Here is a 26,421-nt window from a genome sequence, read left to right on the forward strand (position 1 = left end):
AATGTGATTTCCAGATCATGCAAATGGAATAAGCTAGAAGAGGGGGGAAAACTCAATTCTTAACCTCAGATGTAATTTGCTGTGCGAGTTCTGGCAATTTTAAATGACATTGCACTTTTTAATTTTTCCAAAGGCTCAGCAGCAAATTTATCCCAATCAAGAAAGCCTATTATTAATTTACAAGGACAATTGGAGGAGTCTCTATAATTTCTCTCTGCAATTATTCGCCCTAAATCGCTAATGGTGAAACACAAGGAGTTTGTAAGAAATAAGGACAATTATTTGTCTTGGGCTTGAACCCTCTCCTTCAGGCTTGAACACCTTCCCGAAGTGTTGGGGAGGTGAGCTCCCGCGAAGCAGCACTTGCAGGGTAAGCGCAGGACTGTGTTCTGCTGCAAAGCAGATCCGCACTCGGCATTACAGCTGAGCTGTGGGTCTGGACTTTCATATAAAAAGACTCTTTGTTCACCACTGAATGGCATTAGGCATGGACTTGCTGAGGGGCCACCATGAAGCCTCACATGAGGAGGGCAAACACTAGCCAGAAAACACAATATCAGAGTCATAGACAGAGACATCCCTGCATTTTGTGCAAAAATGCATATTTTTTGACGCATAATTTTGCCAGTAGTTTGGTGTTTTGGTGTGTTCCTAGCATATGCTTTCTAGTTGATAGACCAAAATACATTTTATTTTCTCAGTGTATTTTCTCTGTCTGTCTGTCTATCTATCTATCCATTGTGTGCTTATGGGATTACGTTGAATATATAGGTGTTTGTGGTATTATTTTGTACTGGGCAAGATATTCAAGTATCTTTATTATTATATCTGTCACTGTAGTAACTAGATCACTTTCTTTGCTTTAACGCTTCCTGATATAACTTACATAAAGCCCAATTAAAATATACTATAAGATGTAAATACTCAAATCCGGAAGACACCGAATCTGACAGCCCTGTTCTAATAATGGAGAAAATTCTTTGGTTTAATTCTTGTATTTCTTGTAGCCAAAACTTCACTCTCCACTCAGCAATGTCTGGTCTCTTTTCAGCATAACCAACAGAAGCACCATACAAAAGTCTTACAATGGATGTCTTAATCTCTCTGTGTGCTTTTAGAGCATTATTTTGAATTCCATCATGCTGCCTTTTTTCTTTCCTCTTCTGAAGTTTTATTACAACAGTAGAATTCCCAGGGAGCTTTGGGGGCAAGGTTCACATAATATAGCCCTGAAGTTTTGCTTAGGTGGAATCTATCCCCCAATCTTGGCCATCTTTTGATGATCTTTCTATTTCAAAAAGATTCACTGGGTAGCATCTTACAGCATTAGCTGGATGCAGTTTATTTTTTATTTTTTTATTTACTAGACAGTGAGCATCTATAACCCTTTCATGATGCTTTCTTTCTCTGACCTCACTGTGACAAGGCATCTTGTTCTTTAACATTGAGGGAGGCAGGAAAATGCTTGAGTTGCTCAATGTGTGCCTTCTATACCAGTTTCAAAATGGCTTATTCTTCTGGTTTCCATGGTGACAATTAACACTGTTTCAAGGCATTGTTCCAGTCTCCATTTGGGCAGAATTTGCGATGTGATTTTTAACAAAAAAAAAAAAAGGGGGTTTTAAGAGGGAAAAAAGCCTTTAGCAGAACTGTCAAAAAAGTTATCTCAATCAAGTCTTCATGCATTTCTAATTATATTTACTTCAGAAATCCCCATTTTTGCTGGCTTTGTTTTATAATTTAATTTTGGCATTTGTGCTTTTAAAAAGTAAGTACGGAGTACAAATTTTCTAAAAACTTCTTTAATACTTAGTTAAAACAGCAGTCTAGTGTTTGTGGTTATTTGGAACTGTTTTTTAAAGTTTTCTTTATATATCCTGTATACACACAGAAGTGGCATTGGGAATGGGAGTGGCCTTGTCTTTAATTTAGATCATTCACATATCTATTAGGAGGCTTCGGCAGTCAAAATTAAATTGGCCAAGCAAATACACTTAATAATGTAAATATGCCCTTTCAATAGAGTATATTTTATTTTTGACTAGACAGAGAAGCCCAGCACAGGTGCTGTGGGGAAATTAAATACTGGCTGCTTATTTACCTTAGTACTCAAGAAAAGCCATCTAACTTTAACTTTGCTGCTCATTTTTGGCTATTGAAGAGTAGTCTAGATCACAACATCCACAGACTACAGGACACAGTGGGGCAGCCTTGACTCACTTACTGCTGTGGGTGAAATTAATATGAAGATTAAATGATCTTCTCACCACAGGAGAAAGTAGCCCTACTTGATAGGATGACCAAAAACTGAGAGAGCTGGCGGTTGATTCTCCCTGTCTAATGCTTCTGAAGAGACAGAGAGAGAAGAGCAAAGCCATACCAACATCAACACAAATGTAACCCCTCTGGCATCATTACATATACAGCTTAAGGCCCTAAATCATATCTGATTCAGCTTTCAGGGTGCTTCAGATAGTAAGCATTTTCACCTTAAATTACAGGACATTCTAGTACCTTTCATGCCCATTTATCCATACATCTAACAATTAGCTGAATTCTCCTAGCTTTTATAGTTTGAAGGCTTTGTCCATCAATCACATCTTTCATCAGGCTGTTTATACAGTAGGTTACATGGTGACAAAGACAGAGAGCATACATAAGACACTTGTTTGTTTTTTAAATGTAATAACCTTCTATAATAGCTGTTGCAGTGACTACTTGTACTACATTTCACAGAGAAAATTATTTTATGTCTAAAATGAAATTAATTGCTTTTTGTAGTTTTATTATTACAAGACTGTCATGTTTATGGGACACATCTAAACTGTTTTCTTTCTTGATTGATCTGCTGTGTAGGAGCTGTTCCAAGTTGGGGTAAAGCTGGGGGGTGAGCTTGTCATAGGTGAATGTGATAACTAGTCCAGGCCACTCCTGGGAGACACAGCTGGAGCACTCCCTCTGCCAGTTAGTGCACGTGGCATAAGCTAAAGATCTGAATAGGATTCTTCTGCCTGCCTGGAATGCTGGTTCCCCGTATTATTATGTAAATCTTTGTTAGCAGCATCATCTTTGGATGGGTATCTGACTACAGAAAGCAGATTGCCCTCTCCTCCAATCGTTGCTCTAACAAATAAAACACGGTGTAGCTTTCTAGAATACTTGTTCAGTGTTGGGTCCAGCATGCTCGAGTGGACATTGGTTTTTCGAAGTGTTGAAGTAACGTGCTCCTGGTAATTGTCTGCTGTTAGAAAGCACAATCAGAATTTCCCAGGTATCACAGGCCAAATGATGAAAGCGCTCTAAAGCAAACCTTAATTTTTTTCATCATGCATATTCATGTAATTTTGGATACTCTGACACCCTGATCAACATTCGTTAATACTATGAAATGCTTCCAATCACATTATTTAAAATATTTTGTTCTGTGCGCCACAAATGACTAACATTTGGAGAAGTTTACATAATACAAATAATGTGCATGCTTAGTGCAAATGAAAGATTAAAATATGAACCAGAAAATATGCAAACATTCGCATGCAAATGCTGAGGATCTATTAACCGAAACAAGGATTTCACACCTTCTTTTTCTTTAAGCTGTTTCCAATTGTATTTAATTTGGGATCTGACACAATATCATGTTTTCAAGGTAAATAAAATCAACCAACTGCTTGGGCAAGTTTTGAACTTGCTGATTTGCTACTTTGCTCAGACAAATGCTTTTCTTATTAGATCTGATAAAGCCTCATCTCAGCTCAGTCAGGGCAATGGAGCAACACTGTCAGTGGCCTGACTTTATGCCTCAATGAAATAAATTTTGGGATTACCATTATATTTTTGAAATGTGCTAAAATTGTGGAATTTGTTTAATATTTTAACCAGAATTTAGTTTTTCCTCTTAGAGATGTCTTTATGTATATATTTAACAACTACAGCCATAGTCATTTATAGCTGTTCATCATATAGGACTTTCTCACTATGAAGTTATCCAAGTAGTTATTTGAAGAGAATCACCATGGTAACTGTCATATTAAGTAGCACCTACGTTATCTGTAGCAAACATCTTTTAGGAGAGACTCCCTTGGCAGTGTGGTGGACTACAAGTTATGTTGGGGGAGAGTGTTCTGTAGTCAATTGGGATGTCTGAGAACATTTTCCAGTATCCAATAAGGAAGCATCGATTTGTTACCATTCTTTGGTGATTCTTTTTCCTCTCTAGATGTACCCCATCTTCAAGCCCACACAGAGTTTTTAAGTAAAAGAAAAATGAAAACAAAAATCTTAACTGCGAATTCAGAGAACTTACAGGATAAGGAGGACATCGCACAATCTTGAGGGATCATTTTATTTGTACCTTTGGGGGCAGAGATGGCAGATGGGCAGCACTCTGGAGCCAAATGTTGACCAAAATTAACTGAATATTAGCTCCCCTTACTTAGACCATGTATTTTCCTATTCAGAATATTTTAAATTGGGGATCAAATGTGTGTGTGAACATTAGGTTAAAAAGACATAAATCTTAGTCAACTACATGGAATGAATAACTTGGATGTTCGTGTATGTGTGAGTAATATATATATTTGTAACTATCTTCAGCAATGTTCCTCCACTACTCAAGTTATTTAGGTTTAGTCTCCTCACAAATATTCTTGGAAACAAAAACTTTTAACCCCCATGAGGATCGCTAGTGCTGTGCTCAGACTATCTAAGACCCTCTCTCTTCTTGTTGTAGCGATACAGCGTGGAAATGTCCATCCGGGGCCTGAAAAAGACAGAGCTGCTGAGTAAGGTGGAAGCTTTGAAGAAAGGTGGCGTTTTACTACCAAATGATCTCCTTGAAAAAGTGGATTCAATTAATGAAAAATGGGAACTGCTTGGGGTATTTGCATTTTTATTACTGTTTGTAGGCGATGTGTACATTTTTTGTGTAGTAAAGTACTCTATCTGTCTGATTTCTAATTTGAGGCACAAATATCTCTCTCTTTCAATTCACTACCTACATTTCAAACAAGCTATCATGCTATTATGGCTGAAAAACACTGCTTTTCCTCTTCTGTTGATTTTTTTTTTTTTACTCTCAGCTTGTCTCCTCAGATTTTAATAATTTTGGTTCTTTAATACATAAAGAAGTAAGTAAAATATGCCATGTATTATGGGTATGCACCAAGTCAACGATAATACAGTATATCTGATATACACTGCCTGTCATGCTTGAATGCACGTTAATAGAATTTATTCTGAAGGTACATGTTAGAGACATCACTGTTTAACTCTTTCCTGGACCCTTCCGGTGGAAAGTGCAGTTGTCACTACAACCTTCAAGTCATGCGAAAGCCACTAAAACAAAGATGCAAATTTGACCCAGATCTGAATTGCAGAATTAAATTGGTCTCTGTTTTGTGCCTCAATTTTCAGCTTCCTTTTAACAAAAGCCAAAAAAAAAGTTTCATGTAATTCATTTCACGCAATGATGGGCTGGGTCTCAGCCAAAGACTGAGATGCAAGAATCTGGCAAAAAGGCAATATAGAGGCTCCGTTAGCCAGAGGCCAGGATGGCTGTGCAGGAGGCAGTGCTGTCCTTTTGTGGAAGACAGCTGAGAGAGAGAGGTTAAACAGTATTTTTTCATCAACTTCTCTCCTAAATTGCCTTCACTTCAAATCAAGGGTAAGCTAAATTTGTCAATTACTTAAGTGATTAATTATAATAGCTAAGTATGGGTGGTGTCAGTTATGGAGCCTAATTTTGCATGCCTTCCATTTCCTGTCTTTTTTTTTTTAATTTTTAAAGAAATAATGCTCCAAAAATATTTTGAATTAAAAGCTCTCCGTGTACCTTGATGACTTGGAGGAGTGCCAATGCTCAGTTTCTGCTGAGCTTAATCTAGGTGATTAAAAAGCTGAGAGTTTAATCCCCGCTTTCTCATCTAAATTCACTACACTCTGCGAGTGTGCAAAGTAACTTAAAATGTTAAAAGTTTTTACTCTGACCTATTGTTACATTACTTTTTAATAGTAATTAATGGCTTTCACATTGTCATATGGTGATTTAAATCAGAACCTTCTAAATTCTACAGAATTCCTTGATCTCCTACAGGAGAAATATGGGACATTTTAAAACATTGTTTCCTAAATAAGGACAGCAACTTTAGGTGCCTGATAGATAAAGAAATAGTTTGGTTATATAGAAATAGAACTATATCTTTTTCTATTTTGATCAATAACTAACAATAATCTTTCTTTGAAAATTGTTTAAAGTATGTCATGTATATTGCTTTCTCGACAAAAATTTAAATCAACATAATATTGAAAACAGAATATTTAGTTATTCTTTATGAGTCAGAGACCTTAAAAATGGTTGCCATTTTGACAATAACACCATTTGAATACAATATGCAGAGTTGTGTAATGATTTAGGGAGCAAGAAGGGTGGAGGGAAGGTTTGAATAAAACCTGTGCTACACTAACACCACCAGGCCTGCCACTCTAATTGGCATGATTACATTTTAATTGGCATGAAAAAAAATTTAAACACAAGGATTTTAACTTCTAACAATAGTAAAATAGAGGGATATGGTTTTTAATATTACTTTCATCTAAGGTGAACAGTGTGGAATGGAAATACATTAGAATGAAATGTCAGTGGTGCGTACAGTTTAATCTGTGAAATTTTGTCCCCTGTGCTGCATATTACTCTGTCTCAATTGCATATTAAACAACCCTATCAAGGCAGGCATTGGCATCTGCTGTGCTGACACAAATTGTGAATTAAATGAAATTGATGTCCTCTGTCGTATATTTATGAAGACGGACCATTCTCTGAAGTATTCTGTTTATGAAGAATTTATGATTGCAAACTGTTCCAGAACAAAAAAGTGGCAATAAATTCTTTTTTGTGACCCTACCCTCCAAGGGCATTGATTTCACCTCCTGCTGCTACTTTTGTTACAGCATAAAAACAATAGCTAAATCTGGATTCTACTGAGGGTCTTCAAATTATCAATATTTGCACCATGAAAATATAAGCGTGTTGGCAAGAAAGGTTATTTTTCTGTTATGATCTCCTAAAGATGCTATTTACAGAACACTACACAGCAGTTGAATGTTTGCTGACTTAATTTTATTTGTGTTTTAAAGGTTATTTTTTAGGTTTAATTCGTCAATATAGATTAACTCCTACTGATTCTCCAAAGAGAGTGTTTTCCACAAAAACAACACGAAAAAGCCCTCCCTGACTCCACCTTCATGACGGAGTCGTTAATCGAAGAAGGCACTAGCATTGTGGATTGGGACTGATTTTAATACATATATTGGAAAGTCTAGCACCCACAAATGCAAAGTGGGGGAAATTGTGGGGCTGTACAGTTTCCACGTCAGCTAAAATGAACAACAGTACCAAGGAGTCTACCCCCTCTTAACAGCCCTCCGTCAGATGGTCTGGTGAATTGTACTAAACAAAACCAAAAAAGGAACTTAATTCTTCATGCACAACCCTCTCTTGGCCTCTTTAGTACACTGATTAAACTCAGACTTCTATCTCCTGAAAATTTTATGCAGAGAATTTTTTACTACAAACTTGCATCATGAGAATTCAAATGAATTTTTATCAGTGACCATGGTGAACTTTTGGGTCAAATCTCCTTTCTGTTAAAGGAAACTATAAGTGAATGAGGTCTTCTTAAGCCACTAGTGGTAGTCAGAACAACACACATTCCGCAAGAATTCAGATCCTAAATGGAACAGTGAGCTAATCTGAATGAATGTTAGTGGTGAGATGGCAGGTGTGGCTGGACACTCTCCAGGGGTTTGTGTCACCAGCCAAACTGTGATACGGTTTTGGTACCCAAGCTAATCTGTGTTTTTACTTTTGTTGGTGTTTTTTATTTTTGTGTTTGTTTATAATTTGATGCATTAGAAAACCCTGGGAGAGAAGATCCAGGACACAATGGCAGGGCCCCGTGGGTCGGGGCCACGTGACCTGCTCTCTCCTGAAAGCGGAAGCCTGGTAAGGCAGCTGGAGGTCAGGATCAAAGAGCTGAAAGGGTGGCTGAGAGATACAGAGCTTTTCATCTTCAATTCCTGTCTGAGACAAGAAAAGGAAGGAACAATGAGTGCTGAGAAACAACTGCAATACTTTCAGGTAATAAAAAAACAATCAGAGTTGATAAAAAGCTTTCTTTATGGTAGGGATGAAATATTTATCAAGTACATAAAGTATTATACCCATGTATCTATGTATCACTGTGCACTTAAATGTTTCCTTGAATTTATAGACACCCTCCACATTTCTTATATGCCAGCGCCTGTGTGTATAAAGATGAACGTTAAGCGTATCAAATACTCATTGGATGGGGGGAGCTCTGCTGCTGCTGGTGTGTTTTGTGCAGTGCTTGTGGAGGGGCGGCTTTGATAAATTAAAAGCAGACCGGCAAACACTAAACATGATAATTTTGAAAGGCAGACCTAAATGTTCTATAAATAATGTGACTAAAATACTTCTGTTCATTGATACGATAAAAGCATATGATTTAACTGATGACCATTAATGCTAAGAAAAGGAAACTTACTTTTTACATATGAAAGCATCAACTACTCATGGAGGGAAGAAATCAAGTAAAAGAGGTTCCTACTTGATAGGCATATTCCATCGTGGACAAATGCCAACCCTAGTAATGCAGCTGTGTGTGTGTTCACTGTATGCATGTTCATGAAGAAGAGCATGTCCCCCTGTTTGTTTCCGTGGTCTACACAATAATTTTTCAAAAACAGTTTAAAATTCAGATGTTTTCCCTTGCTGCCCATGCTGGCCTGGACTGCTTGAACCCTCTCCTAAGGCAGTCATTACCTGGGCTCTTGGTGGTGTCAGCCTGAAGCTTTGGGATTGTAGAATATGAGTTCGGTAGCAAGAAACCTTGTGACATGGAAGTTCTTAAAGAGGAGGAAGGGGAAAACTAAGAAAGAATCTCTTGGGACCAACCAACTGTTTCTTCACAAGGCCTTCCAGGACCAGATTTTATTCATTTCACACCCTGTGCCCTGCAGTCTTCCAGCAATCTATTAGGGAATTTAGTCATAGTCGCATTGGCTCACCTTCCCTCTGCCAGACAGGCAGGGCCACCTTGCTCACCAGCATAGTCCAAGAGAAAGCACCCTCAAAGGTGAGACCACAGTGCTTCCCACCAAACTGCCTGTAGTACACACCTATAGCTTATTTTGGTTGAAAACCTCCTCTTCCGCCATTGAATTGGCAAGACCAAACTGGCAGTTAAAAGAAAGCCTCTTGCCAAGTCAGATGGGTTTTACTGTCTAAAATCCAATATCCAGATGATTTGTTATTTCATCTCTACTTGTCTCACCCTAACTAACTCCTGTTACAGGGAGGTGGAATCTTCAGCTATTTCTCTCTGTGTTGTTTGAACTTAACATGTACCTTATAAAGCATCCTGGTCATTAGTAGGCAGGATGTTGTTAAATAACATTATTTTCTGTATGGTATCTATATTGTAGCGTTAGTGAACTGGTTAATGGCCACAGCCAGTCCAGTTGTGTAATCTTGGCCATGTTTCTTGTATGATCGCTTGGTGCATCAGTTTCTTCATCTATAAAATGGGATGCTGCTAGTATTTATCTCACAGGATAATGAGTTTACATAGTAAACTATTATTTCTACTTTTGTAATGGTGCATTTGCAAGGGGTCAAAATATCTTAACATAAGCTCAAAAATGTCACATAATAATTAGAAACAGTAACAGGATGTTTGTTATTATAGATATTTCTATATCTACCTTTCTACCCACATATCTCATACATTGATAGTTGAAATCAACTTTTTTTTTTTACATTTGCTATTATTATAAAGTAGAGGTCTGGTGCATGGATTTGTGCACTGGTGGGAGGCATGGATGGTCAACCAAAAGGCTGTGGACCCGCCCTCTGAGTGACTGCTCCTGCAGCAGTTGCTTATCCTGGTCAGCCAAGCAGCGTTCCCACTGTGGGGGGCACACTGACCACCAGGGAGAAGCTCCTGCTTTGAGCATCTGCCCCCTGGGGGTCAGTGCGCATCATAGCGACTGGTCAACCAGTCATTCCAGTCATTCCACTGTTCGGTCACTGGGCTTTTATATATATAGATGAAAACATAAGCAGTTCTGCATTAATTTAGCTGATGCTTCCAAAGAACATTAGCTTTATGCTTTAGCTTTGTATAGTGTCATCGACATCATTCTCGGCTAGGTCCTAGTAAGAAATGTGAAAGCGTTTAAAAGATGGAAAGAGAGACAGAGGGAAGCCATGCTAGACTTCCAGATCATTAGATAGCTCCTAGGAGTCCTAATGATTTGCTAACACTTTCTAACCATAAGGGGAATATTCACTACACCTAATTCATTATTAACCATGTGCTTCTTAGTGCCTGAAAATAATCATAGAATTTTAATATCAAAAGTACCAGAGACTATCACATGCTTTTTGCTATTTTACTTCTTTTCTTCAAAAATATTTTTTCCTTAGAGCATTTTTATGTTGCTAGTGTCACTATTTATTAAACTAACTGCTCTTATACCCCACTCTTATTTATTTATCTATTTAAAAAATAATATAATAAATTCAGAGACTTTCCTACCCCAAACAAAAGGTAAGACCATGATGGTAAGGTTACTGGCAAGATGCTAAGTCCTGGGTACTTATCTCCTTGAAGGAAAGATTTCAGTCAAGAGGCAAAGGGCAGCAAAGGAAGCAAGAATTTATTGGCTGCAGCAAAACCACACTCAGGACAGTGAAACAAGCAAGGGTTTAGAAAAAGCAACAGGAGGGCCGAGGTGGGGCTGCTTTCGCTCACTGAGAAGTCAGAGAACAGGGGCCTTGGAGACAGGCTCAGAGGGTTAGCTCAGGAGGAGCTGCCACTGCCCACTGCTCCCCTGGGTGCAAGTCTCCTGGGGTCCCTTAGAGCTTAGGGGATATAGTGTCTGTGGGGGAAGAAGAAGAGGAAGGGAATGGCAGGAGTGTGCTCCCCTGGGAGAGAAATCGAGCTGGGTCCTTGGTGTTGAGGGTATTTATCTCTCTCGTGCAGGTGAGAATCTTAGGGAGGTCTCAGGAGAGGTCTCAGTGGGATAGTCATCAGCTTTCCAGCTGTGCTCTTTCAGGGCCGTGGTCTCCACGGATTGGTCGGCTCCAGAGCAGGAAGTCATTAGTTAATGCAGCTGTTCCTGAGGCAGCCAAGGTGTCACTTGTCTGGTTTTGCTGCTTTTCTGGGCCTGGAGCTGAAATACAAATGAGGCTTTGATGTTATCTCTAGGGAAGAAAAGGTCAGGGTGTCTGCACCTCATGACCAGAGATATGCTAGGATAGGAAAGGTCCCACTAGGGCAGTGATGGCGAACCTATGACACGCGTGTCAGAGGTGACACGAGAACTCATTTTTTGGGTTGATTTTTCTGTGTTAAATGGCATTTAAATATATAAAATAAATATCAAAAATATACATCTTTGTTTTACTATGGTTGCAAATATCAAAAAAATGTCTACATGTGACACGGCACCAGAGTTAAGTTAGGGTTGCCGAGCTCAGAAGGTTCGCCATCACTGCCCTAGGGACGAGGTTCTTGTTTTCCCAGCTTTGCCCCTTACTAGGCACACAGGGCTTTCTGCCCTGCTGACCTGGACCCGGCCCATGGTCCTCGCTCTGCTCATGTCTGTCTAACTGCCTATGGCTGTAAGGGACGCCTCGCCGTATGGTTTCCCAATCCAAGTCCATCCTCTGCTCTTCTCACCTAAGGCAATCACGTTCCTGGACCCATATGATTTCACTTGCTTTCCTTTGACAGGAAATGATATTTTAATTTTAGTTGTTTTTGACTTTATTAAAAGATATCATGCTGTGTTACTTTTAGGATTTCCTTTTTAATTTAATATTGTAATGCCAGTATTTATTTATGTCCCCAAGTATGGCTATCATTCACTTAATTTGACAATTGTATAATATTCCATTGTGAGTAAATACATGCATCTCACCTAAGGCTCATAGCAACCTCTGAAGTCGGTATGAGGATCCTGATTTTGCAGAGATGGAAAGAGGCACATGGACCGACTTTAAGTTTCGTGTGTCCAAGGTCACTTAGAGTGAGTGACAGAATTAGGTTTTAAATCCAGGGCCGTCTGACTCTACAGCTCAGTCTCTGAACTACTATGCAAAACTGATATTTACTGATATTTACTGAATGCCCTTCCATGCACGGTGACTCAAAAAGAAGAACAGGACACAATTAAATGTCATTGTTTCTTTCTGGGAGGTTTATCAGTCATAGTCTTCGGCAATTTAGCCAGAATTGTAAATAGCTTTAGCTACTGACGTTTCGGGGAGTTGAAAAGATTTGTGTTTTGTTTTACATTTTTGTACTAGGTCAGTGTAAATTTTCTTGCCATATGTCACTTTTAAAAATTGAAACTTTGCAACCTTTCTTTGAGATTAGAGCTCTGACGATTTTTCTTTGTGGCCAGAAACTCTAGTCCTTCTAACATGTTGACCTTGAAACATTTGATCAGATAAGCTAAGTGAATTTAACATGATAACACTTCTTTTAAAGAAAGCTCTATGCACGTCTGTTGGAATAACTGTCTTTCCTACCCAGCATTTTAAATATTTCTGAGCTGTTTGCCCTTTAGCACTTAGTGTGATTAATCAGATGTTCTGTATATAACCACTTCATTGGAAGAATGAAACCAAATGTTTGTAACACAATAATAATGTAATGTTTATAAACTCTCAAAATTGTAATTGGCAAGCTTATGTAGAATAAAAACTTTTTACTTACTACAAATTCAAAGAACAGATACCCTCTGCCTTTCTAAGTGACAAAGGTAGGAGAGTCATTAAAGAATGTTCATGTGTGGGGAAATGTTTGCCATGTTCTGCCTATTCTTTTTTTGTTGTTGTTGTTAAAATATATTTTATTGATTTTTTCACAGAGAGGAAGGGAGAGGGATAGAGAGTTAGAAACATTGATGAGAGGGAAACATCGATCAGCTGCCTCCTGCACACCCCCCACTGGGTATGTGCCTGCAACCAAGGTACATGCCCTTGACCGGAATTGAACCTGGGACCCTTGAGTCCACAGGCTGATGCTCTATCCACTGAGCCAAACCGGTCAGGCTCTGCCTATTCTTGAGAGCTCCTAAATGTTCCTGCCATTATAGGTCACACAGAAGACAGGCTTTATCTACCGGGTTCAGCTTTATGATTCTCCATTCTCTAAAATCTCAGACTCTTAACAGAATCAATTCCTTTATATATCACCCAGAGTCATGATAGATAAGCCACAGTGCACTGCCCAGGAGAGCCGGGGGAGGGTGCTGCATATAAACAGGAAGCCCCGTAGACACCGTTTCCATCTCAGAGCTTGGTTTGGGATGAGAGAAAGGATCTGGATCTTGAGTTTTCTGACAAAGAGAAAAAACAATTGTGGAACGTATTTTTCTTGAAGGCAGTAGGTGTGATAAATGTGGAATTAGTCACAAGGCAAAAGTTTACCCAGGACTGGGGAACATCAAAGCCCAGCACGGGGAGAGACATAAAGACGGAACCCAAGAGCTCTGGGGCAAAAATGCAAAATGGTCAAGGAGTGAGCGCCCCCCGACAGCAAAGTGCAGGTAGCACATGGGAGGGTGATCCGGTGGCTGGCAAGGCCCTGAGAGCCGTGTGTGAGCAGTTTCGGTGCCGTTGGCTGGAAAGCACCATCTTTTACCGGTGACCCATCAGAGAGAAAAGGGAATACATAATTACTTAGTTATATATTGTTTGTATCCCATAACCAAATTCATTATTTTAAAAACTCAAATCGGGAGACATGATCCATTACCAGCTACAGGAGTTGCCACACTGGCCCGGACCCAGAACCCCCTGGGAAGGGCAGGTTAGACCCAGAAACCTTCTCATCAGGAGGTGGCTGAGAGGAAAGGTTCGGTAACCTCGTCAATGATTAATACCCCAAATTTGCTAAGCAATTTAAATTTGACCAAGAACTTTTATGCATGTCACTGTACTTAAACCCTAACACTAATTATGTAAGTTGAAAATTGTGCACCCTCCTTATGTGTATTTTTACTTATTTTTATGATAGAGAACTTGAGGTGTGGAAAGTTAATGCAACTTGTTTGAAGCCCTCAGAAACCAGCAGCAGAGACAGAGCAAAAGCAACAGCCTCTGGGTTCAAGTTCTAATATTCTCCCATCCCACCATTCACTGACCTTCAAAAATAAACATGGAAAACTCATTTTACTCTAAATCAAGTATTGGCAGACATATTCTGTAAAGGGCCAGATAATACAGTCTCTGTTGCAACACTCAATTCTGCTGCTGTGGTGTAAAAGCAGCCACAGACAATATGCAAATGAATCAATGCAGTGTGTTTAATAAAACTAACTTACGAAACTCTTTACAGAAGCGGGCAGTGGGCAGGATCAGGTCCATGGGCCTTAGTTTCCTGACCCTACTCAAGATTACAAAGATTACCCTAACCACGCGCTTCCTTAAGGAAAGGAGGCTATACGAGAATTGCAAAATATTCTTCTCATAATTTTAACAATGGCAAACGATCGTTATTCACCGTTCCCAGCACCCGAGTCACCGTTTCTAAAGGTTTTACCTGCACTTGCTTCTTTAATCCTCATCATTGTCCTGAAGCAGGGCTTTGGTATCCCCGCCGTAAAAATGAGAAACGGAGGCGGGGAAAAATTGAAGTAAGTTACTCAAGGCCACACAGTTAGTGACTGAGCCAATAGTCAGACCTAGAAAGTCTGTTCCTTAACCTGCCACTACTTTGTAGACTCCCGTCCCCAGGCCAAAGATCTCTTTCTCAAAAGGGAAAGGCACATTGCCGTAGTCCTCCCTTATCCACTGTTTTGCTTTCTGCAGTTTTGGTTACCCACCAAAAACATTAAATGGGAAATTTGTTTTAAACAATTCCTACATTTTAAACTACGCACTGTTTTGAGTATCGGATGAGATCTCCTGCCATCCCCCTCTGTCCTGCCTGGGACGGGAGCCACCCCTTTGCCCAGTGTACCCACACTGAGAAGCTACCAGCCCGTCAGTCACTAAGCAGCCCTCTGGGTATCGGGTCCGTGGTCCGAGTATCACAGTGCTTGTAACCCTTACTTTACGTAATAAAAGCCTCAAAGTGCAAGAGTGATGGTGCTGGCAGTTTAGATATGCCAAAGGGAAGCACTTTAAGGAAAAAGGTGAATACAGTTCAATAAGATATTTTGAGAGAGACCACATTCACGTAACTTTTATTACAGTATATTGTTATAATTGTTCTATTTTATTACTAGTTATTGTTGTTAATCTCTTTGGGTGCCTGGTTTAAAAATTAAGCTTTATCACAGGTATGTATGCATAGGAAACCACAGGGTATGTAGGGTTTGAGACATCCACTGGGGGCTTGGAACATATCCCCCTGCAGATAAGGGGGGGCTGCTGTAACTGGGAGCTTACTCGGTTGTTTCTCATCTCATTTCTAAAATTTTACAGCTGGAAGAAATCGGCAAGTCTCTGTTTTAAGTTTTGGCAATTAAAAATTGTAGAGTAGGGTCTTTAAAAGGGTTTCAAATTAACTATGAAACCTGGAACATTGCTAATTACTCTGAAAAGGAACATCACTAATGAACTTTTACAAAATAAAGACATAAATAAAAGAGCTAAACACAGTGCATGTGCTCTAATAAATATTTTCCAAATGTGTAATTTCCAGGAACAAAAATAGGACCAATCTAGTCAAAACATTTTGAGGGAATTCCCCATGTCCACTATAACCAATCTCAAATGGCATTGTACATACTCACATTTTCTGTATCTCCCAAAACCCACATTTTAAGGAGATTAGGCTTAAAGATAGGAGGAAACATTTTGGAAGTTTTGAGATCCGAGAAAGGAGGACATGGTTTCTACAGGTATGAGACCATCCCTGCGGCCGCATCCTGGAGCCATTACAAAGTTCACAATGAAGCTATTGGCAAAGCAGCAAGCAAAGAATTACAGTAATTCAATCTGCCTGTAACAAAAGCATGCAAAATGCTTTCAAAATCATCAGACGTCACACAGGATGTAATCCTTTCTATATGTCCTAGATACATTTTTAAAAACACTATTATATTAATCATACATGTTCATCAAAAGAACATACCAAATTCAGCTTTTATCACATATTTTCCCTAATATATATATATATATATATATATATATATATATATATATATATATCATCTAACACTTCTTTGGAAGTAATTTAAGGAATTGGACACAATCCAGAACTGCCTTATAAAAATAATTGGCTGGGTTAAGGTTGAAATTCAAAGATAGATTTAAATAAATGTTATTCACACTACCATCTGGGGGTGGGGGAGACCCACAAGAAATGTTTATAGGCTGTCCCAGTGCAGACTTCTAAAGTAAAAGAAAATTGAACAACAAAGCCATAATTCTTCCTGAGTACACCTTTTACTAGAATAAGACGCTGAATGATTCCTGTCAAGTGAGGGGTTCTGCCCCTGAGTTGAAGATGCAAAGATATAGCCATGTGCTCCTTTCACGTGTGTTGTTTGTATTACTGCTATCAGGAAACCAGACTCATGGAAGGTAGAGAGTGCAGTGCTGGTTCACCCATCCTGCCTAGAAAACCAGACGGAACTGCATTACACTCTGAAACCACTGTGGCAAGTGTTTCTATTCTTAGCTGATTTGTTAACATTACTTAAATGTTTTCACTGTTAATAAACTCAAGTTAGGAAGAAACGGGAGAACAGAATTGCAAAGGAGTTTCCATGTTTTCCATTTAGGTAAATGTGGGGTTAGAGCAGTGAATATGATCCACCACAGTGTAGAGGCATAAGCTTGTGGCTTCAAGATGCTTGGGGTTATCCTGGCTCTACCTATATGTAATCCATGGTTTCCTTAGTGCTTCAGGTTTCTCATCTTAAAAATGGAGATAATAACAACACTAACCTCAAAGAGTAGCTGTGAGTGTTAAATGAGATAATGTATACAACAGCTACTTAAAATAGAGCCTGCCTACTAAGAACTCTATATATTTTAACTAGCATTGTAATTACTACTAGAGGTCCAGTGCACAGATTTGCGCACCGATGGGGTTCCTTGGCCTGGCCCGTGTCATCTTGCAATTCAGGACCTCTCGGGGGATGTCAGACTGCCAATTTCGGCCTGTCCCTACAGGCCAGGCCGAGGGACCCCATCAGTGCACAAATCTGTGCACCAGGCCTCTAGTAAACATATATGGTCTTTGGTTAATCTTTTCCTGCCCTTCCCCTTCCCCTCTTCCCTCTGAGATTCATCAGTCTGTTCCATGTTTCCATGCCTGTGCTATGAGTGTCTGCCCCCTGGTGGCCAGTGCACATCATAGCTACCAGTCAAATGGTCAAATGGTTGAATGGTCAAACGGTCACTTAGGCTTTTATGTATACAGACCAGTGACCCGGTGCACAGATTCATACACATTGAAAGGAAATTAACTAGAAGGTGGCCGGCGGGGCGGGACTGGGTGAAACTAGCCAGACACACCCTGGAGCCAACCTCCCATGGTCCCTCCCCAGCGTCTGCAGAGTGAGCGGGGTCCCTCCAGCAGGTGGGGTCCCTCAGCCTGGCCTCTGGGGATCGGGCTGAAATCGGCTCTCCAACATCCCCCCAGGGGTCCTGCAGTACAAGAGGGCACTCTGTAAAGTTGCTGTCATACAGGGTGTGGAACGCAAACACAAGTGTGCAGTAAACCAGATTTGGGGCAAACAGTGCCCCAGCAACAACATAACTCATGGCCAAAGGTGGAATTGTGTGGCCCCGTGAGGAATCAGGTTCCCTCCTCTCTGGTTTCGAGGTACATCACCGGAGAACTGCTGCTGCCAAGTCACTGCAGCTTGGCAGCTCCTGCGTTGAGCGTCTACCCCATGGTGATCAGTGCACATCATAGAGACCAGTCGAACACGCACAGGGACACTTAGCATATTAGCCTTTTATATATATAGATAGCATAAGCCTGTTCTTTTTAAGCATTTATTTTTAATACAGCAGGGTAAATAGATAAAGTAAGTAGGTAAATAGTAAATAGATAAAGAAAATCCATGGGATTTCAATGATTTCAGATGAGTTGTATATTCTGTAAGAAGTGAATTATCTATGTGTTGTATAATTAACCTATTACCATCTAGGTAAAACCACAAGACAATTGTTTTCCTCTCAAAACTAGAATAAAATAAGTTAGTCATACACTTCCCACATTTGCCCTCTCACCTGTAGAAAGGGAGTTGCAGAAAACCAGGTCCCAGGTTATCAAAGGAGATGTCTCCACATTAAGTTACTTTGCAGTTTTGACCAAGATGGCAGAGTCCATTTTCTTACTCACATTCTGTTTTTCTACCGTTTTTTTGTAAACACTACTTCTGTATCTTCATCACATTTATCCCAGATTAGTGCGCGCGCGCACACACACACACACACACCACACCACACACAATTAGACCTTCATGTAAGGAGATATACAAAATTGATTTTTTTAGTGTTCATATTGAATTGTCAGTCATCTTCTGTAGCTTTGCTACCACATCATTCTTTTATAATTTACTAATTGATCATATTTATTGAGTACCCTTGGTAGGTTGTTAGTTGGCAACATTATGATCTACAATTTTCAATTGTGTAAACTCTATAAATAATTTATCTTTGCTTGATATTTTTTATTTGTAAATTTAGGTTTTGGGATTGTAAGGATTCCCTTCAACATTAGCATTTTGTGATTCTGTAATAGCCATCTTTTTCCATTGGTAAATCTATTCAATTATAGGTACCATTTAAATCCTCTAAACACCATTTTCAATTTGGCACAGAACTCCTGGTTATGTAGCCAACTCTGTGTACCAGGATTCATGTTTCATCGTTGAAAAGGATACTTGAAAAGGACAAAGGAATTCTTGGAACCAAAGTAGCAATATGGCCTTTGGCACCATGGTAGCCAACTATCTCTTTCTACCCGTATCTTTATAATTTTAATAGAGATGCTGATCTAAAATAGAAAAAAAAAAGATCTTTTCTAGTTATGAATTTCAGTGAGAATGATGGCAAAGGTAACATAAATTATATATATTTTGATTTTATAAATCATCAAGATTTGGTTGATTCAAAAGTAGAAAAAAATATTTACCAATAAAATCCTGGTGCAGTAATGACAATCAAATATACAGGTCTATAAGAAATGAAAGATGGATAACTTTGGGTAGAAATTCATAACCAAACCAAGTTGAAAAGGTGGAGGATTTGAATTAAGCATAACTAAACAGAAACCCTGTAATAAAAGGCCTAAACTTATTCCTTTCTCATCTCTTAGGTACCTTGAAGTCCTTCACACTGTATCTAAAGGCTTACCATAACCTCGCCTGTCCTTTTGTTATCAATTTTTAGCAATTATTTTAAGTGACTTATAAATTGCATTCTAATCTAATCAGAAAAGTCTATTTTTTAATAAGAACATTAAGCCAATTCACATTTGTTTTCTTTATATATTTTTTAAATTAAATTTATTGGGGTGACATTGGTTAATAAGATTATATAGGTTTCAAGTATACAATTCTATGATACATCATCTGTATATTGCATTGTGTGCCCACCACCCAAAGTCAAATTTTTTCCATCACCCTATATTTGACCCCCTTTACAAGCCTCCACCCTATTTCCCTCTGGTAACCACAGTACTATTGTCTGTGTCAGTGAGTTTTTGTTTATTTTTCTTGTTTGTTCATTTATTGCTTTCAGTTTTATATCTCACATGTGAATGAAAGCATATGATTCATGCCTTTTTCTGTCTGATTTATTTTGCTTAGCATGATATTCTCAAGATCCATCCATGTTGTCACAAATGGCAGTTTTTCATCTTTTCTTATAGCTGAGTAATATTCCATTGTATATATGTACTACATCTTATCTCCACACTTCAGTTCTTTCCATGTCTTAGCCACGGTGAACGACGCTGCAATGAACATAGGAGTGCATATGTCTTTACAAGTAAATGTTTTCAAATTTTTTGGGTAGATACCCAAACGAGAGGCTGCTGGGTCATATAGTGATTCTATTCTTACTTTTTTGAGGAACCTTTATTTACTGTTTTCCTAGTGGCTGTACCAGTTTATATTCCCACCAGCAGTGAATGAGGGGCTATACATTTATCTTCTTGATTAAGATTGCTGAACTTTAATCTCATCACATTCATTCACTTATGGTCTTGTTTAAGTATTTTGTTATAAGGCATGTTGTTTTGTTCATTTTTATTCTAGTAAGTTGGAAAGTTTTTTTTAACAATCTTTTCTTTACCTTTAATATCAAATATAAATCAGCCTCTCATTGATGCCACTTTTAAAATGAGAATTGACTTATTTTTTTCTGTATTCTCCACCCAATTTCTGCATTTTTGTTGATATCTGAATGTAATTATTAGTTAATATTATTATTTTACTAACATAATTACATTTTCCTCATACTTTCAATAATGTCTTTTGACATTTTCATTATATTTTAAAAGAATATGAAAAATGATTCAGAATCCTTTATAATACTCATGTTGTTGCTCAAAAAATGGTATTTTTAATGTACTATGTTTTTTCTCTTTTTAAAAAATAATTATTCTTATATTGACTACTGGACTGTCTTCTAATAGTTCTTATAGGAAAAATATATTCCTTGTATATTTCACAAACCTTTTCATGGCTGAAATGTGTTTTCCTTGACTGTACATATGAACAGTAGCTAGGCCGAATATAGATTTTTGCTCAGGGGAGTATAATCTTTTGCCATCAAAACAGCTTTTGGCATTCATAGTCATAAAGGAGAAGTCTGATTTTTGTTCCCACAGTAACTTCGATTTTCACTTTCATGTGACTGAGTGTTGGCCTCTTTCATTTCCTTTGCTGCTAACTTAGTGTGTCCTAATTGATTCTGGAAATTTAAACCCTGCTTTAGATGAGGAAGTTTTACCTACCTTTTGACTATTGCGAGTTCTCATATGTTTAGTTCCCTCCTTTTGGAGGTCCTATTCTGTGCACATTGAATCCCCTGGATGTTTCTTTCACTTAAAGAAATCAATTCTTATTTTCATGTCTTTATGATTCTAGGGACTTCTGGTAGAATTCCCAAGGTGGTTTTATTTTTCTGCAGGACCTAAGTTTGCAGTTTATTGTCTTCATTGCCATTTTTAATTCAACAAAAGTTCATCTTTGTACAATCTTTACTGATCAGACATATGCCGAAGCAATTTCTTCACCGATACCGCTCCTAGGGTAATGGAAACTAAAGAGATATTTTTAATTCATTCAACACTATTCTCTTAAGCAAATACGTACGTCAAGTGCTGTGCTGGGCACTGGGGATCCTGTGGTGAGTCATCCATTGTCTTCTTCCAAGGAACACGCAGTCTAAAGGGAGATATAGACAAGTCAACAGGCAAGTAAAATAGAAGGTGGAGTGTACTTTGATAGTGAGCTATGGAAGGACATGGGGCCTTCCTGGGAGCGCAGGGTCTTGTGCACAGAGGCAAGGACATTCCTAGAGTGAGTGATTCTAAATTGAGATCTGAAGTGAAGGAGGGGGAAGCCTGGGAATAAGTGATCAAATAAATTTCTGTGTTGTTTTATGTGCTTATTTAAATTTTATTTAAATGTGAATATGTATGAATCCATGTCTCTTGTTAACAAGCTATCATGTAAACATTTTTAAAAAATTTAATTTTTTGGAGCCGTTTTAGGTTCTAAACAGCACAATTGAGGGGAAGATTTCTCACACACTTCCTGCTCCCACACATACGTATTGTCTGCCCCCCATTATCAACATCCTCCCCAGAGTGGTACATTTGTTACAATTGCTTAACCTACACTGACACATTATAATTGCACAAAGTCCATAGTTTATACTATGGTACATTCTATGAGTCTAGAGACAAATGTATAATGACATGTATCCACCATTATGACATAATACCGAGTATTTTCACTGCCCTAAAAATCCTCTGTGTTCCACTTATTCATTCCTCTTCCCACACCCCTGCACCAACCCCTGATATCCGCAACTAATCTTTTTACTCTCCATAGTTTTGCCTTTTTTAAAATGTTGTCTGGTTGGGACCATTCAGTATTTAGCCTTTTCAGATTGGTTTCTTTCACTTAGTAATATGCATTTAAGGTTCCTCCATGTCTTTTTATGACTTGACAGCTTACTTCTTTTTAGCACTAAATAATATTCCATTTTCTAGATGTAGCATGGCTTATTAAACCATTCACCTATTAAAGGACAACTTGATTGCTTCCAAGTTTTGGGAGTTACGAATGAAGCTGCTATAAACATTCATGTCCAGATTCTTGTGTGAACATAAGTGTTCAGCCTCCTAGGCAAGTACTGAGGATCATGTTTGCTGGATCTTACCATAGAGTATGTTTATTTTATAAGAAACTAACAAGCTTCCAAAGTGCCAGCACCATTTTGCATTCCCACTAGCAATGAATGAGAGGTTCTCTTTTTCCACCTTCTGGCTAGCATTTGGTATTGTCAGTGTTCCAAATTTTGGCCATTCTAATAGGTATGTGGTGGTATTTCATTGTTGTTTTAAGAGTATAAAACATCTTAAAGTAGGAGCTATCTTGAAGTTGCATTTGTTTTGCATGCTCTTCATTGAATGGTAGTCACTATACTCATGAAATACTTAGCAGGTTATAAAATGTCATCATGAGGTGAGAGCTGAGATCATTTAGCCAGCTCAACCTCCTATTCTAAAGGAGAGAAAACCACGTCTCTGGTAAATTAAATGACCCACCCAGGACAGAACCAGAGCCTGAGTCAGATGGCAGCCCACATCCACTGAATCCTAATCCAGGCTCAGTCCAGTAACTCTGAACCAGTGATTTCATGTGAGTCGTCATTGATGTCTTTGCAATTTTCACATCTCAATTTTTCTTGTGTAAAAAGAGATAATAGCCTATCTCATTAGATGAATAGAAATAAAAAAATGATTATCATAAGGGACTTTTTGATTAATTAGAAATGTAGAAATGCTTATTAACACTATGAAGTACTATTATAAACAGTATTAAAAATACATATAACAATAAGGCAAGGTTCCTGTGGCCTTGAAACTCAGAGACTTGTCTGCAACAACTTCTCATTTCCAAGGATTTTACTCTCAGGAGTTCAACTCAGTATAGAGTTTGCTATCATTTTTCACCTTGTATTTATGTTGCACCTCCATATGAGGAGCTTAAAGAGCTTTACAGACATTAGCTTCTTAATCCTCCCAAAACCTCTCTAAGACAGGGCAGGAGCATAAATCATTATTCCCATCTGGAAAAAAAAATAGCCTAACTCATCTCTCTTAATTTCACTGATGCTCTAAACTGTTGATTAAATCCTAATTTATACCCTGTACATTTAGAATATCAAATGCTCTTCCCCAAGGATATTTTTCTTTCTTTTTGAATTTATTGTCATCAGGATAAGTGTGAAAATAGATTGACAGGTCTGATGTTAGAAGCTTCTTTGAGAAACATAGGATAGAGAGTAACCGGTTCCTCTCATGCTCTTCTCCTTTTATCAAAATGTTCTTTATTGCCCTTCAGTCATTACAGGAGAAATGACTTTTAGAAATTAAAGGGATGTTTCAAGACTCATTCATTCCTTTATCTGTTAGCCAAGACCAACCAGTAAGAGAGCCAATGGCTATTCATTCAATCATTCCAATAAAACACTGGTGCAACAGACTTCTAAGTTTTATGAAAACAACAATGGAAGTTAAATTTTCAACCTCATGTGTTTTGGTTAGGCATGTGGCTCTCACTATAAAAATATTTGGAATTAGACTTTCAAGATGTTAGAATATGACCAAGACATGAGCAGAATCTGAGACCAAGTGAGATTGATTCATGCAAATAATAGCAACAACACACTTGTCCAATTAAAGCAGTTGCCTACAGTTCCAGTTAGGAAAATAAATAAAAATGATAAAGACAAAATAAAATTAATATTCCATCATCCCTGGAAGTTCATCAGAGGAGATGAGAGTCCACTTAAAACTGAGAGATGTTCAAGGTTGTGTTTTATTATTTTTTGAAAAGTCTACCTCAGACTACCATATGATATTTTTCCTGTCTCATAATAGAATTGGGTTATGTAATAATCTGATGCCAGGTGATGGTAAAGGCTAAAGGAGCATTGCTTTTCAGAGAAAGGGTTTGGAGGACATATAAAAGTTACATAATTTACTTGAGATCACACAACTAGTTATTCAAACTAGCGGAAGACTAAACTATGATTTTTCATTCAGTCTAAATTGCTTCTCAAATGTTTAACTAAAACACCTTTGTGCTCAGATGACTTCTCTCCTGCCTTGCCGCCATAATATTAGATGGGACGAATGAGAGGACTACTACCCCCATGCCACGTGTTCATTATTCTTTGGGGGAGCAGGCGGGAGAAAGATGTGGTGTCTCTTCTCAGAAAAAAAAAAATATATATATTCCTCTAAAAGAAAAATTAGCTTTATTCAAAAAATGTTCTCAAAAAAATTATCCTGGACCTCCGTTTTGATTTAGCTATGGGGGTGTTTAAAAAAAGAAGTTCTTATTACATTTCCTTTTCACAAGGGTCCAGAATATTGCTTTGAGCTAAATAATCATTATAGCAATTTACCAGTTAGCTAATATTTAGCGTCTCTCTGCTACCTAATATAAGAGTTGAAAAGTGCTTGGCCTTTATATATTAGTTAAACTTCTAAATGACCCCGAGAGTGTGGTTAGTATTACTGCACATCTGGGAATACTGACAACTGGTAGGAAAGAGTTGGGTTTCCCTGGGCTTCCACAACAAACACAAAGGGAAAAGCTAAGATGCAAATTCCCAGTAGTCCAAGCTCATAGGAAAATATCCTATTTCTTTTATATGCTATGAAAATAAAATCAGAAAAATGAAGTTTATAGAGCTGTCTATACCTCAGCTTCTTCTAGGTTAGGGAGGAGTATATGAATGAACAGAAGGGTCTTTCTAATACTGACTTTTTGCCCCTCATACCATTTTCTGCCTTTTTAAGTGGTGCTATACCCCATAGCCCTGACTCTCTCCTGCATTCTAACTTTGCCCCTAGCATTCTTGAATTCATTTATTTTCCATCTGTAGGATTGTGGAATTACAGGAATACTTCCCCACAATACCAATTCCTAACTGTTATCCTTGAAGTAACACTCTGAGCTTTGTGATAAGTTCCAGGAATGGCTTCATAGGAAATAAGAAGCAAGTTAGCCTGAGATAGGTCTGGAAAAAATAGGGTTTATTTGTTTGTTTGGAAGAGAAGGGTGAAGAGTAGCTAACTGTGTATGGATGAGAGAGCTAGAGAAATACCATGCATCAGAGTTGAGTGAGTCATAAAACTAATTATGCTAAGACTCTGTCCTCTCCTGGGTGTTTCACATTATCCCTGGGAATTCCTCATGGGTCGTCCTTGCTCCTGTGTTCTCTTGCTTTCCTTCCTAATAGTCTTTCATTCTCCAGGTGTGGTCTTTATTCTGATCCTTTTCTCATATTTAGCCTCCAGGGTGTATGGCGCTGCACCTTGTCATAAAGAATTCTTTTCCTCCTCTCCTCAGGACTGCAATGGCTCTTCCTTTGGCCTGGCCAGTAAATACGCAAAACCCATTAAGCACAGATGAGTTTAGGTACCGGGATGGACAGGTTACTTAGAGAAGAAAATCACCTTCATCCGGTCCCCAGAATTTTTTTGAAATGGTTCCCATGGAATCAATACGAGATAAAAAGTATAATAGTGTAAATAGATTTCAAAATATAATAATGAAAAATAAATGGCAATTAATGCCTTATCTGCTCAGGAAAGGAGTGATGGTAGAATTTTAAGAAAAGGTATTTTGTGGTAGAATGGCTAAGTTGCATTTATATCCAGCAGCCTTTCCCCTTTATTGCTAAAAGTACCTTTCTAAAATTGCAAACTGGTTTAGCATCTTTACAATAATGGACATGTTTTTAAAAGATTATTGCCAAAAGTGCATTCTTTATTCCAGGGAGACTCTGTAATAGATACCAGCATTTTAGTAATGATACAAGCAATCTGTAAGCTATTACAGTTTTCTTCAGAGTAACTTAATCTTCATATTGTTTTGTATGTCTGGAATTTTAATAGTGTTTTTAATTTAGAAAAGGAAATATATAACATATTACTAATTGCATGTGAATATGAACTAAGCACAGGACCACTGAGCTTGATTCTTAAAAACAAACATATTTAAAAGTACTTAACCTAGTATAGGGAAAGTCACAGAGAAATTAAAGAATGCCACACAGGGATATCATCAGCTTCCATGGAATACACATGAGGGTCTGCATTTTTAGAA

At 38.2% G+C, this 26,421-nt stretch overlaps 1 protein-coding gene across 1 annotated transcript in view; it reads left to right on the forward strand.

Annotated features, from left to right (window-relative positions):
- AKAP6 (A-kinase anchoring protein 6) overlaps positions 1–26,421 on the forward strand; it is a 509,747-nt gene that overhangs the window by 419,941 nt on the left and 63,385 nt on the right. The window contains exons 11-12 of the mRNA XM_081089857.1: positions 4,730–4,876; positions 7,910–8,134. Of these exons, the coding sequence (XP_080945983.1) occupies positions 4,730–4,876; positions 7,910–8,134 (372 nt within the window). The remainder of the gene's footprint in view (positions 1–4,729; positions 4,877–7,909; positions 8,135–26,421) is intronic.

This window comes from Myotis nattereri (genome assembly GCF_964212035.1).
Source record: "Myotis nattereri genome assembly, chromosome: 1".
Lineage (NCBI taxonomy): Eukaryota > Metazoa > Chordata > Mammalia > Chiroptera > Vespertilionidae > Myotis > Myotis nattereri.